General features: G+C 43.0%; 1 protein-coding gene across 1 annotated transcript in view; it reads right to left on the minus strand.

Annotated features, from left to right (window-relative positions):
* Positions 1-15311, minus strand: part of LOC122559364 (acid-sensing ion channel 5-like) — a 205235-nt gene that overhangs the window by 185837 nt on the left and 4087 nt on the right. Inside the window, exon 2 of the mRNA XM_043708814.1 lies at positions 1102-1408. Coding sequence (XP_043564749.1) covers positions 1102-1408 — 307 coding nt within the window. The remainder of the gene's footprint in view (positions 1-1101; positions 1409-15311) is intronic.

Raw genomic sequence — 15311 nt, forward strand, 5'->3', positions numbered from 1 at the left:
ATCCCAGCCCCCATGGCAGACTGGTTTAAACCCTCCCAAGTGGCACTAGCAAATCTCCGAGTCAGGATATTGGTCTCCCTCCAGTTAAGATCACCTCTGTCCCAATTATCCAAGTATCTCAATCCCTGCCCCTGCACCAGCTCTCAAGCCATACATTCGTCTGTCTAATCTTTCTATTCCTACTCTTGCTAACACATGGCACCGGAAGTAGTCCAGAAATTATTACCCTTGAGTTCCTGCATTTTCACCTAACTCGTTATAATCACTCTTCAGAACCTCATCTCTTTTCCTCCTAATGTCATTGATATCAATATGTATAATGACCTCTGAGGGAGATTGGAAAAACTTTGTTTTCACTTGAATATTAGAAGCTGAGGGGTGACCTGAAAGAAGTTTACAAAATTATGAGAAGCATGGATGGAATGGATGGTCAGAGTCTTCCTCCCAGGATAGTAGTGCCAATTACTAGGTGACATGAGGTTAAAGTAAAAAGGAGTGAGTTTAAAGGAAATATGAGAGCCAGGTTATTTTTATTTACACAGAATGTGGCAAGTGCCTGGAATATGCAGTCATAGAAAGTGTTGTAAACAATGCAATAGGAACATTTAAGAGGCATCTTGACACATATATAAATAGGCAGGGAATAAATGGATACGGACCATATAGAGGCTAAAGGTTTTCATTTAGAAAGACTTCATGTTTTGGAAACGTTTTGGTGAGTTGAAGGGTCTATTCCTGTGCCGTACTATTCTTTGGTCTTCTTTGTCATTGGGTTAAAGTTCTGGAAATCTCTCCCGAATGGCATTGTGAGTCTACCTATTGCACATGAACTGCTGAAGTTCAAGAAGGCAGCTCACCACCACTTTCTCAGTAGCAAACATAGATGGCAATAAATGCAGGCCCGGTCACAAGTGAAAATGCAACTCTACTCTTCTTCAGAATGGACGCAAACTCTGTCATGTTTACTCCTATAGAGCATCATACTTTGTCATTGAAACTTGTTAACCAGATTTTGTTTTTTTCACATTTCTCCAAGAAATTTTATTCAAGAAGAATCAAGGAAACAGGCAAAGAGTACATTAAAAATACAGCAAATCCTACCTGTTCAAGTTACAGAAAGTAACAGCAGGAAATTCAATGTGCTTGACATATTTTATTGTAACAGATGTGGATGTTGGCCAGCTGAAGTAATGAATAAAACACTGGGTGATTTGCGAAAAGACCATAATTACACAGCCAAGAACGACGGCCATCCAGAAAATCCTGCGAATTCCAGGTTTGCCTTGCAGCGCATTTTGTAAACCATGAAAAGACGTTGATGTTGCAAACTCGTGATTGAGATGTTGAATGTTCCGCATGGATGGTGACATTCTTTTAAATAAAATAGACCAAATCTTTTTCAATATGCCTAAAATGGTGCAAACAAAAGATAACAGTCATGGTTTCTTTCCAAACTTAAATGAACTCATCAATTCTGTTGATACAGATGAAGAGAAGGTTTCTAAATACTAAAAAAAGTGTGCTGGAAAAGCACAGCCAGTCAGGCAGCATCTGAGGAGTAGGAGAGTTGATGTTTCAAGCATAAGCCCTTCATCAGGAATGCCCAAAGAGGCTGAGAGATAAATGGGAGGGGTGAGGCTGGGGAAAGGTAGCTGGGAATGTGATAGATAGATGATAGTGGGGGGTGAATGTGATAGGTCAGAGAGGAGAGTCGAGTGGATAGGTGGGAAGGAAGATGGACAGGTAGGACAAGTCAAGAGGGCAGTGCCTAGTTGGAAGCTTTGATCTGCGATAAGGTGGGAGGAGGGGAAATGAGGAAACTGGTGAAATCCACATTGATCCCGTGTGGTTGGAGGTTTCCAAAACGGAAAATGAGGCATTCTTCCTCCAGGTGTCGGGTGGCCAGAGTTTGGCAGTGCAAGAGGCCCAAGACTTGCATGTGCTTGGAAGATTGGGAAGTGGAATTAAAGTGTTCAGCCACAGGGTGGTGGGGTTGTTTAGTGTATGTGTCACAGAGATATTCTCTGAAACATTCTGCAAGTTGGCATCTTTTCTCCCCAATGTAGAGGAGACCTGATCGGAGACAGTATATGACGTGTGTGGAAGTACAGGTAAATCTCTGTGAAAGGATCCTTTTAGGCCTTGGATGTAGTTGAGGAGCAGATTTTGCAGGATTTGCACTTGTTGCAGTGGCAGGAGAAGGTGCTGGGAGTGGAGGGTGGGTTGGTAGGGAGGTTGGACCTAACAAGGTAGTCATGGAGGAATGGTCTCTCTGGACCGCAGATAGAGGTGGGGAGGGAAATATATCCCTGGTGATGGGGTGTGTCTGTCAGTGGTAGAAATGACGGAGGATGATGTATTGCATCTGGAAGTTGGTGGGATGGAAAGTGAGGACCAGGGGCATTCTGCCCTTGTTGCAATTGTAGAGGTAGAGTTCAAGGGCAGAGATGCGGGGCATAGAGGAGATGCGCTGGAGGCCATCGTCAACCACGGAGAGTCGCCTGAGGCGGGAATTGAACCCGGGTCTCTGACGCTGTGAAGCAGCAGTGCTAACCACTGTGCTACCGTGCCGCCCACATAGAGGAGATGCGCTGGAGGCCATCGTCAACCACGTGGGAGGGGAAATCGCGATCTTTGAAGAATGAGGCCATCTGCGATGTTCTGTGATGGAATTGGTCCTCCTGGTGTAGGTGTGGCGGAGGTGGAGGAATTGGGAATAAGGGATGGCATCTTTACAGGAGGCAGGGTGGGAGAAGGTGTAGTCCAGGTAGCTGTGGAAGTTTGTGCATTATAATAAATGTCCGCGTTGAGTAGGTCACCAGAAATGGAGATGGAGAGGTCCAGGAAGGGGAGAGAGGTGTCTGAGATGCTCCAGGTGAACTTGAGGTCAGGGTGGAAGCTGTTCGTGAAGTTGATGAATTGTTCATGAGGGAGCATAAGGTGGCGCCGATACAGTCATCGATGTAGCTGAGGAAAAGGTGGGGAATGGTGCTATCGCTTTGGTCTGGAGGAAGTGGGAGGATTTGAAAGAGAAATTGTAGAGGGTGAGAGCCAGTTCAACCAATCAAATGAGTACACATGCACTAAACAACCCCACTGCCCTGTGGCCGAACACTTTAACTCCTCTTTTCATTCCACCGAGTACATGCAAGTTCTGGGCCTCCTCCACTGCCAAACACTCCCCACCCAACGCCTGGAGGAAGAACACTTCATCTTATGCCTTGGAACCCTCCAAACACATGGGATCAATGTGGATTTCACCAGTTTACACCTTATCCCAGATCTAAGCTTCCAACTTGGCACTGCCCTCTTGAACTGTCCTACCTGTCCATCTTCTTTCCTATTTATCAGCTCCACCCTCCCCTCTGTACTATCCCACCTTCATCTACCTATCACATTCCCAGCTACCTTCCCACCAGCACTACCGCCCCCACCCCTTCATTCCTGATAAAGGGCTTGTGCTTAAAATGTCACTTTCCTTGCTCCTTGGATGCTGCCTGACCGGCTGTGCTTTTCCAGCACCACACTCTTCGACTCTGATCTCCAGCATCAGCAGTCCTCACTTTTCTCCGAATTAAAAAAAGTGCAATTTGCACTGAGTGACAGTATTACCTTACTTCTTTAGAATCGTGGAATGTTACAGTACAGAAGAAGGCCATTGCACTCATCTTGACTGTACTGGCTCCTGAAAGACTTACCCAGCCTAACACATTTTCTAACCATATCTCCATAGCCCTATAAATTCATCACTTTTAAATATATATCTAGCTCTCTATGAAACCACCTACAGAAACCACCTACTCTCAGAAAGCATGTTCCAAATCCTCACAACTCTCTGAGTAATGAGGTTTCTCCTCATCCCATTCCTGACTCTTTTGCTGACAATCTTGAAATTGTGATCCTTAATTACTGATATACCGATCCGTGAAAATAGACTATCCGTCTTTATCTTGTCAAAACTGTTCATAAATTTGAATATCTCAATAAGCTCACCTCTTAATTTTCCCTGCTTCAAGGAAAATAAGCCCAATTTTCTTTAATTTTGCCTTGTATCTGAAATCCTTCATTCCTGATATCATTCTAGTAAGTCTTCTTTGCACACACACTCCATGACTTTAAAATACTCCCTTAAATAAAAGGTGCTTAGAACTGAATACTGTACTCCAAATGTGGTCTGATCAATGACTTGTAGAGCTGTATTTTCACTTCAAAAGCATCATTATCTATTCCCCTATTTATAAACCTAACAATCATATCAGTTATCTGAACAACTGCTTCAATATACCTGGCCACTTTCAGAGAACCCCAGGATCCACATGCTCCTGTACTCCAGTCAGAGTTGTACTATTGAGCCTCTATTGTCCCCACTTGTTATTTCTATCAAAATACATTACCTCATATTTCTTTATGTTGATATTCATCTGACATGTGTCTGCCAGTTTGGCCAATTTGTCAAAGTCCCTCTAAAGTTGCTCAGCATCATCCTCACAATTCACTACTCTCCCTCGCTTAGTATTATCTGCAAACTTAGAGATTTTTTTCCCTCCACATCCATCTTCAAATCATTTATATAAATCAGAAAAAGCAAGAGTCCAATATTGATCCCTGGGGGAACACTATTTTCATCTCATCTACAATCTGAGAAATATAATCTCTGTTTCTATCTTTTAGTCAACTTCTAATCCAAGCTGCAAGGAGCCAACAATCCCAAACATTTCTAATTTGTCATATGGCACCATATCAAATGCTTTCTGAAAGCCCAAATAAAGACCATCCATAACTACCCTTATTCATTGCCCGTGTCACCTTAAAGAACTCAATTAAATTTGCCAGATATGACCTGCCCTTGATAAATTCATGTTGGATGTCTAGTATTAACTTATTTTCTCTAAATGTATATTTACCTTATCCCATGTTGTGGCCTCCATCAGTTTTCCCCCCATCAACATCAAGCTGATAGGTCTATAGTTTCTTGGGTTATCTTTTGCCGCTTTCTTAAACAACGGTGTCACATTTGCAAACCTTCAGTCCCCTGCGACTAATCCTGTTTTCAGAGGCCTGGAAAATTTGCATTAACAGCGTCCTTACCTCCCTCAGTGATCTAAGATGAATTCCATCCAGGCCTGGTGACCTCTCTACCTGGAGTACTGTCAGCCTTTCAGCATCTATCATGGCATAAATGATGCACCTGCCTCTAATACTGTAGGCACAAACATTTTGAAGTCATTATTTTCAGTTTTCCCTATTCAACTTTTTATCTACATCTTCCTCTCAAAGGAAGGGATTCATCTTTGACTTGAACTGGAAATTTGGATTCGTGATGTACACACCCATTGCCAGCTTTAAGATAATTTCAGGTTCAGGACCTAGTTGATTTATGTCAGAAACTTGTGGGTGTAAAACAAGCTAGAACATTGTAGCAGGTCAAGAAATCAGTTGGCTACTGCTCTAAGTCAGCTAACTGGTTGGTCAAATGTAGAGTAGGAAATGGTCAAAACATCCAAGATGATGACTTTTGCCAACTCACAGTAGACCAGAGTATTTTTGTGTATTTCTGCATCTTTTGGTCACATAGAAAGAAGAAAATGATACTTCTTCTATTTTGTTCTGTGGCCTTGATTGTCTCTTTCAAGGGCAGATGGCAGAAGTTGACAGAGAAAGTGGGCTCAACACAGATTTTTTAATATAGAATCCCCACAGTGTGGAAACAGGCCATTCAGTCCATCAATTCCACACCAAGCCTCCAGAGACCACTCCACCTAGACCCATCCCCTGTGACTAATACACCTAACCTACACACTTCTGAACACTATGGGTAATTTACATTGGCCAATCTATCTAACTAGCAAATCTTTGGACTATGGGGGGAAAATGGAGCAGGGGATAATCCAAGTAATTATAGACCGGTGATCCTGACATCAGTGATAGGGAAGCTGCTGGAGAAGATACTGAGGGACAGGATCTGTTTACTTTTGGAATAAAATGGGCTTAACAGTGATAGGCAACCTAGTTTTGTTCAGGGAAGGTCATGTCTTACCAACTTAATGGATTTCTTTGAGGAAGTGACAAAGTTGATTGATGAGGGAAGGGCTGTAGATGTCATAAACATGGACTTCAGTAAGGCGTTTGATAAGGTTCACCATGGTAAGCTGATGGAGAAAGTGAACTAATATGGGGCCCAGGGTGTACTAGCTCGATGGATAGAGAACTGACTGGGCAGGAGGAGACAGAGAGTGGTTGTGGAAGGGAGTTACTCAAAATGTAGAACTGTGACCAGTGGTGTTCCACAGGGAGCCATGCTGGGACCACTGTTGTTTGTGAAAAACATAAATGATTTGGAGGAAGGTATAGGTGGTCTGATTAGCAAGTTTGTAGATGACAATAAGATCGGCGGAGTAACAGATAGTAAGAGGGACTGTCAGAGAATACAGCAGGATATAGATAGTTTGGAGAGTTGGACGGAGAAATGGCAGATGGAATTCAATTCAGGCAAATGCGAGGTGATGCATTCTGGAAGATCCAATTCAAGAACGAACTATACAGTAAATGGAAAAGTCCTGGAGAAATCAAGGTGTTCAGGTCCATTGTTCCCTGAAGGTGGCAACGCAGGTCAATAAATTGCTCAAGAAGGCATACAGCATGCTTTCCTTCATTGGACCGGGTATTGAGTACAAAGGTTGGGGCAGGTCATGTTACAGTTGTATAAGAGTTTGGTTCTGTCACATTTGGAATACTGTGTACAGTTCTGGTAGCCACATTGCCAAAAGGTTGTGGATACTTTATAGAGGGTGCAGAGGAGGTTCACCAGGATATTGCCTGGTATGGAGGCTGCTAACTATGAAGAGAGGTTGAGTAGATTAGGATTATTTTCATTAGAAAGAAGGATAGCAAATAGCTTTTTTCCCAGAGTGGGGGACTCAATTACTAGGGGTCACAAGTTCAAGGTGAGAGGGGAAAAGTTTAAGGGAGATATACGTGGAAAGTTCTTTATGCAGAGGATGGTGGGTGCCTGGAATGCATTGCCAGTGGATGTGGTAGAGGCGGGCATGATAATGTCATTTAAGATGTATCTAGACAGATACATGAATGGGCAGGAAGCAGAAGGATACAGATCCTTAGAAAATAGGCGACAGGTTTAGATAGAGGATCTGGATCAGCTCAGGCTTGGAGGGTCGAAGGGCCTGTTCCTGTGCTGTAAGTTTCTTTGTTCTTTGAACCCAGGTCCCTGGCAGCAGGTGCTAACCACTAAGCCACTGTGCCTCCCATCCATGAAAATTGAAATATGGCTCCCACAACAGCATAAGATATGATTTATACACTTGAATTTCCTGTCTCCTATTTTAGGTTAGCAATTAAGACATTAGCTGTAAAACTTGGACAGGGTGATTATTTGGCATAAATGAAGTAGCTGATCAGTGTTTCCAAATTTTCAACTTGCAGGAGTCAGTTGACAATTAAAAATCATCCTCCTCTTGTGTCTCTGCCTGTGTGTGCCAATATTTCTCTTCAATCAATATTCAACATATATATACATCTTTAGTCAATATTATGTATTATAATTTTAAAATGACTTGTGGTTCATGCTGTTACGTGTAATTTTTTCATAATATTATGGTAACAGTATACTACACATTAGCTATAAAAGCATTTTATAAATGTGCAGTGATCTCATCTCTCTCCATAACACAAAGTAAAGATTTTCTTGAAATAAACTACATATACAAAACTGTATATGTGAGTCTGTTCAAAAGAAGTCTAATTTTATAATATGATTTTCTGTAGATTAGCAACAGCAAACACTTCTACATTCTTATTAATTGAATTATCTTCTGATTATTGTTTCACAGATGCTATCAAGATTTTCAATTTGACTTCAGTTAGAAGTTCTGAGAAAATTATAGCTAGCATTTTTGTGATTATCCTTTTCATGAGGTCATTATTTTGCTGACTAGTCATAATCTGCTGCTATGAATGTTGACCAAACAAAAGATCGAGGCCACAAAGATGAGTTGCATGGCACCTATATGCTTACTGCTACCAGTGAGGTTTGAGTGTAATATGCTGCTAACCTGTTAACCTCAAATCTCAAATCTGAGAGATATATTTTTGATAATTCCATATTTTAAGGGAAATTAGGCAAAGACAGGTGTATGGAGTTGATGATCTTATTGCATGAATTGCAGGTGTGTAGAACAGAACAGCACAGTTTGATAGAGCAGTCCACAAGGCATAAGGCATACTTTCCTTCATTGGACGGGGTATTGAGTACAAGAGTTGGCAGGTCATGTTACAGTTGTATACGACTTTGGTTCGGCCATATTTGCCTCCTTATTCTTAGGGAGCTCATTTTGCTTTTGGCATAATAATCAGCAACATCCTTATCATATTTCTTCTTCAGTTTTGTAAAATTTGCTAATGAACATCTTCTTCTCTTCTTCACTGCATTAATTCCACAGTTTAACACACTCTATAAGTCAGGCACAGCCCTCTTGACCTGTCCTACCTGTCCATCTTCCTACCCACCTATCTGCTCCACCATCTCCAGCGACCTATCATAATCACCTCTCACCTGCATCCAATTATCGCCTTCCCAGCTACATTCCCATCCCCACACTTCTATTTATCTCTCAGCCCACATTACCCCCAGCACAATCCTGATGAAGAGCTTTTGCCCGAAACACCAACTCTCCTGCTTCTTGGATGCTGCCTGACCTGCTGTGCTTTTCCAGCACACACTTTTCGACCCCAAGACCCTGTAGGTCCCTTTAAACAAAAATCTCAACAGCTATGGTTTCAGAAGCCTGAGCGTTGGTGGCAGCAAGTTGAGTACCCATGAATCACAGAATCATAAAATGGTTACAGCATAGAAGGCTATTAAACCTGTTAAGCCTGGCACTTCTGTTCTTTTCAGATAATTATCCAATTTTCTTTTGGAGAAATCAGTTGAATCAGTCTTCACCACTCTCCGAAACATTCAATTCCAGTTTTAACTACATATAGGATAAAAATGTTTCTTCTCACATTTCCACTATTTCTTTTGCCAATCATCCCAAATTGGGACAAGGTAGGACTAATAAATTAAACTGCATTTATTTCAATGTAAGGGGCCTAATGGGGAAGGCAGATTAAACTCAGGGCATGGTTAGGAACATGAGACTGGGATATCATAGCAATTACAGAAACATGGCTCAGGGATGGGCAGGACTGGTAGCTTAATGTTCCAGGATACATGTGCTACAGGAAGGATAGAAAGGGAGGCAAGAGAGGAGGGGGAGTGGCGTTCTTGAGAAGGGATAGCATTAGAGTTGTGCTAAGGGAGGATATTCCTGGAAATAAATCCAGGGAGGTTTTTTGGGTGGAACTGAGAAATAAGAACAGGATGGTCACCTTATCGGGATTATATTATAGACCTTCTAATAATCAGAGGGAAATTGAGAAACAAACTTTTAAGGTGATCTCAGCTATCAGGTAAGAATAATAGGGTAGTTATGGTAGCAGATTTTAGCATTCCAAACATAGACTGGGACTGCCATAGTGCTAAGGGTTTAGAATTTGTTAAGTGTGTACAAGAAAGTTTTCTGATTCAGTATGTGAATGTACCTACTAGAGAAAGTGCAAAACTTGACCTACTCTTGGGAAATAAGGCAGGGCAGGTGACTGAGGTGTCATTGGGGGAGCACTTTGGGGCCAGCGATCATAATTCTATTAGATTTAAAATAATGATGGAAAAGGATAGACCTGATTTAAAAGCTGAAGTTCTAAATTGGAGAAAGGCCAATTTTGATGGTATTAGGCAAGAACTTTTGAACGCTGATTGGGGGCAGATGTTCACAGGTAAAGGGACGGCTGGAAAATGGGAAGCCTTCAGAAATGAGATAACGAGAATCCAGAGAAAGTATATTCCTGTCAGGGTGAAAGGAAAGGCTGGTGGGTATAGGGAATGCTAGATGACTAAAGAAATTGAGGGTTTGGTTAAGAAAAAGAAGGAAGCATATGTCAGGTATAGACAATATAGATTAGGTGAATCCTTATAAGAGCATAAAGGCAGTAGGAGGATACTTAAGAGGAAATCTTACGAGGGATACTTAAGAGGGCAAAAAGGAGACATGAGATAGATTTGGTAAATAGAATTAAGGAGAATCCAAAGGGTTTTTACAAATACATTAAGGACAAAAGGGTAACTAGGTAGAGAATAGGGCCTCTCAAAGATCAGCAAGGCAGCCTTTGTGTGGAGCCACGGAAAATGGGTAGAAACTAAACGAGTATTTTGCATCAATATTTACTGTGGAAAAGGATATAGAAGATATAGACTGTAGGGAAATAGATGGTGACACATTGCAAAATGTCCAGATTATAGAGGAGGAAGTGCTGGATATCTTGGAACGCATAAAGGTGGATAAATCCCCACGATAAGAGGTACAGTTAGTAAGTTTGCAGATGTCACCAAAATTGGAGATGCAGAGGGATACCTCAGATTACAACAGGATCTTGACCAGATGGGCCAATAGGCTGAGAAGTGGCAGATGGAGTTTAGTTCAGAAAATGCAAGGTCCTGCATTTTGGAAACGCAAATCTTAGCAGGACTTAATGGTAAGGTCCTAGGGAATGTTGCTGAACAAAGAGACCTTGGAGTGCAGGTTCATAGCTCCTTGAAAGTGGAGTCGCAGGTAGATAGGATAGTGAAGAAGTTGTGAGGTATGCTTTCCTTTATTGGTCAGAGTATTGAGTACAGGAATTGGGCGGTCATGTTGCAGCTGTACAGGACATTGCTTAGGCCACTGTTGGAATATTGCATGCAATTCTGGTCTCCTTCCTATCGGAAAGATGTTGTGAAACTTGAAAGGTTTCGGAAAAGATTAACAAGAATGTTGCCAAGGTTAGAGGATTTGAGCTATAGGGGAAGGCTGAACAGGCTGGGGCTGTATTCCCTGGAGCGTCGGAGGCTGAGGGGTGACCTTATAGAGGTTTACAAAATTATGAAGGTAATGGATAGGATAAATAGACAAAGTATTTTCCCTGGGATCAGGGAGTCCAGAGGGCATAGATTTAGGGTGAGAGGGGAAAGATATAAAAGAGACCTAAGGGGCAACTTTTTCACACAGTGGGTGGTATGTGTATGGAATGAGCTGCCAGAGGATGTGGTGGATGCTGATACGATTGCAACATATAAAAGACATCTGGATGGGTATATGAATAGGAAGGGTTTGGAGGGATATGGGCTGGGTGCTGGCAGGTGGGACTGGATTGGGTTGGGATATCTGGTCGGCATGGACGGGTTGGACTGAAGGTTCTGTTTCCATGCTGTACATCTCTATGACTCTATGATCACTTGGGGAATGCCTCCAAGCAGTTCCCATGTACGTCCCTGAGCTTTCTGTTGCCTGTTACTTTAATTCTTGATATTTGTCTCACTCTGACCAATCTGTCCATGGCCTGCTGCTGTACTCCAATGAAATGTAGAGCAAGCATAAAAAATTGCACCTCCTCTTTCAGTTAAGCACTGTCCAGCTTTCTGCTTTCACTTGAGTTCAGCAATGTTAGATTCTGACCTCTGCCTCCATCCTGTTCAATATTTTTGCTTTGTTGGTTGAGCTCAGCTGGAGCATCAAAACAAGCATGGAGGTGTACAATGGGAGTGAGACTTCTGGATAAAAGCATGAGGAGTGGCATTGGACTTAGCCTTCACTGAACCTGGAGTCAGAAACTCTTGAGGTGGTATCATGGATCAAAAAGTGATGTAGTGCAAGGATTTAGTGCTTGGGAACCAGCTTTACGAACTGATTGAGTACTAGCAGGGAGAGAGCCTTTATTCTTGTGGTTTATATTTGTTGGGAATAGAGGGAGACAGAGCGAGAAATATGAGTAGGTAAAGTTTAGTAATTGGATCCTTGTTTATTGGTTGTGTAGTTTATGAGGATCACAATGGCGGGAGAACGTGATGAGATACTTCTCCTGCAAAATGTTGGTTATCGGAGACACTTCCAATATCCATGATGACGAAGTATGCAGGAAATTCTCCAGAACCCGATCCAGCAATGCACCATCCTTTGTTAGGCCTTAGTGTTCTTCATGTTAAATCTACTACCTAACTCTCTAAGTTCCTGTTGCTGGACCGCTTTCTTTTTTTTTAGCCCATGACATTGGTATTAACATGTAGCACAACGGCTGGCTGTTCACCCTCTCCCTCCAGAATGCCCTGCAGCTATTCTGTCACATCCCTGACCCTCGCACCGGGGTTGGGGGGCAGGGGGGACAACATACCCTCTGAGCTGCCACAGAACCCCCCACTCCCGTCAGTTCCCGTACAATCGAGTCCCCAATCATTGAAGCTCTCCTGTTATTTCTCCTCCCCTGCTGTGTAGCAGATCCAGCTGTGGTGCCACAAACTTGGCTGTTGGTGCTTTCCTCTGAGAAGCCATCCCCACCAACGTTATCCATCACAGTATATCTGTTTGAGAGAAGAATGACCACAGGGGACTGCCTGCCCATACCTACTAATTTTCCTGGTGGTCACCCAACACTTTTCTGCTCATGTAGCCCTTCTGTGTGGCATGACCAGCTCAATAAATGTGCTATGCACAACATCCTCTGAAGAGCATCCCACCCAGATTCATCACACACCCCCCACATCCCTGTAATCCTGCATTTCCAATTGGCTAATCCACTTAGTCTGCACATTCTTGGACACCATGGGCAATTTAGCATGGCCAATCCACCTAATCTGCACAATAATGGATTGTGGGAGGAAACCTGAGCATTCGGAGGAAACCCACACAGACACGGGGAGAATGTGCAAACTCCACACAGACCAAGGGTGGAATCAAACTTGGGTCCTTAATGCCAGGTGGCAGCAGTGCTAACCATCGAGCCACCATGTCACCTCAGGTAATGAGAAAGGACTTGTGAATAGGATTAGGGAGGACCCAAAGATATTTAATTAATACATTAAAGGAAAGAGGTTATCCAGGGAAATAGACAGGCCCATTAAGGACCAAGGGGGAAATCTGTGTGTGAAATCGCAGGATATTTGAAGGGTGTTAAATGGATACCTCTCTTCGTTCTTCACTCTGAAAAAGGAGACCATTGATGTGGAATTCAGGAAAAAGTACTGTGAGGAATTTGCACTGTTTCACATAGGAAATGGGGAACGTATTGGATGCCCTGAGGGGATTACAAATGGACAAATACCCTGGCCCAGGTGAATTACATTTTAGGCTGCTGTGGGAGGTGAGGCAGGAAATTGCAGGGGTTCTGGCACAAAGTTTTACTTCCTCTTTGGCCATGCGGGAAGTGCCAGAGGACTGGAGAATAGCTAATGTGGTTTCAGCTTTCAAGAAAGGTGGTAAAAATGAACTAGGAAATACAGATTGGTGAGTCTCATGTCAGTAAAAGGAAAACTATTGGAGAGAATTAATATCCAGTTGAACAAACTTGGGTTAATTGGGGATATTCAGCGTAGCTTTGTCAAAGGGAGGTCATTGAAGAGAAAATGAGGTCTGCAGATGCTGGAGATCAGAGATGGAAATGTGTTGCTGGAGAAGCGCAGCAGGTCAGGCAGCATCTAGGGAACAGGAGAATCGACGTTTCGGGCATTAGCCCTTCTTCAGATATCCTGCGATTCCTGAAGAAGGGCTAATGCCCGAAACGTCGATTCTCCTGTTCCCTAGATGCTGCCTGACCTGCTGCGCTTCTCCAGCAACACATTTCCATCAAAGGGAGGTCATGCCTAACAAGTTAGTTAGAATTTTTGAAAATACGTTCATGTATGAGTGAGACAAGCTTAATTGATGAAGATTATATGGATTTTAGCAAAGCTTTTGACAAGATATCACGTGGAAGGCTGATTGATTGAGAAGGTGAAAGTAGATGCAATTCAGGGAAGCTCGGTGACTTGAATCAGAAACTGGCTTAGTAATAGGACACAAAGGGTAGCGGTAGAAGGCTGTCTGAGTGACTGGAGGCCAGTGTCCAGCGCTGTATCACTAGGGATCGGTATTAGGAGCCTTACTGTTTGTTACACATAGATAGTTCTGGGATAGCACATGTTTCAGCAGTGCAATTTGGCTATAACGTCGCTGAAGAATTTTGGAGTACGCTTACCTCTCTTGGCAATGGCATGATTCCAGGGGTTGTTTCATATGCTTTCTTCTGTGCATGCAGTGATGTGAGGGTTAGATAGGGTGGACAGGGAGAGCCTTTTTCCAAGTATGGGAACGGTAAACACGAGGGGACACAACTTAAAGCTGAGGGGAGATAAGCATAAGACAGATGCCAGAGGTAGTTTCTTTACTCAGAGAGTCGTAAGGGTACGGAATGCTTTGCCTGCAATGGTAGTAGATTTGCCAAGTTTAAGTGCATTTAAGTTGTCATTGGACAGGCATATGGACGTACATGGAATAGTGTAGGTGGGATGGGCTTCAGATTAGTATGACAGGGCGGCGCAACATCGAGGGCCGAAGGGCCTGTACTGCGCTGTAATGTTCTATGTTCTTTGTGCATGTCGAAATCTCTGTGAGGTTCTATGCATGCTCTGGTGTTCTTGCCATTGTGTGCATGTGCTGGTGTCTGTAGCCGACAGAGCAGCTTTCTGTGAGAGGTACTGTACAGACAGCAGCGTTCTTACATTTTTTAAATGTACTGTGTTAAATTTACTTTTGATTTGTTAATAAATATAATTTCAACCTTCATTCAGGCTGTTCTGTACTTTGTGTTAGACTTTTGGGTGATTTTTAAGTGATCGTGAGTGATTTTTTTTGCTGGTCTCCCCCAAACTCCACTTTTCCCTTCGGCCCTATTATTTCTATGAAGCGATTTTCTATTACAGAGGAAGTTCGATATCCGAATATCAATTATCTGAATATCGGATTATCCGAAGGAGATCTCAAGGTTCTGATAGAAGCATTACATCAAAGATGTGTTTCCAACACTGAGTGCATCTTTCATTTACTTTGATTAAAAACGGACTCGGCTTACCGAAATGCTGGAGAACATCCTGGACCGATGGGAGCCCAGGCACTGTCTCCAAATGACTGACCTCCCACCCACTCTCTCTCTCCCCACACACTTTCCACACAGTTCTACACAGGGGTATACCCTAAACCCCCTTTTCGCAGATAGTCTCTCCAACATTTCCTGCGAAAAGGTGGAACCTGTCAAAGCATTGCAGTTAAAATGTGTGTGTGGGGCTGTGTGTGTGTGTGTCAAGGCGGGAGGGGGTGGTGTTGGATAGGTTTGGGTAGGGGTGGATAGGGGCCAGATGGGGGCGGTGTTGGACGGGGTTGGGGACAGGTGTTGGACAGAGTGGGGGCGGA

The sequence above is a fragment of the Chiloscyllium plagiosum genome, chromosome 19 (genome assembly GCF_004010195.1).
Source record: "Chiloscyllium plagiosum isolate BGI_BamShark_2017 chromosome 19, ASM401019v2, whole genome shotgun sequence".
In the NCBI taxonomy this organism is placed as follows: Eukaryota; Metazoa; Chordata; class Chondrichthyes; order Orectolobiformes; family Hemiscylliidae; genus Chiloscyllium; species Chiloscyllium plagiosum.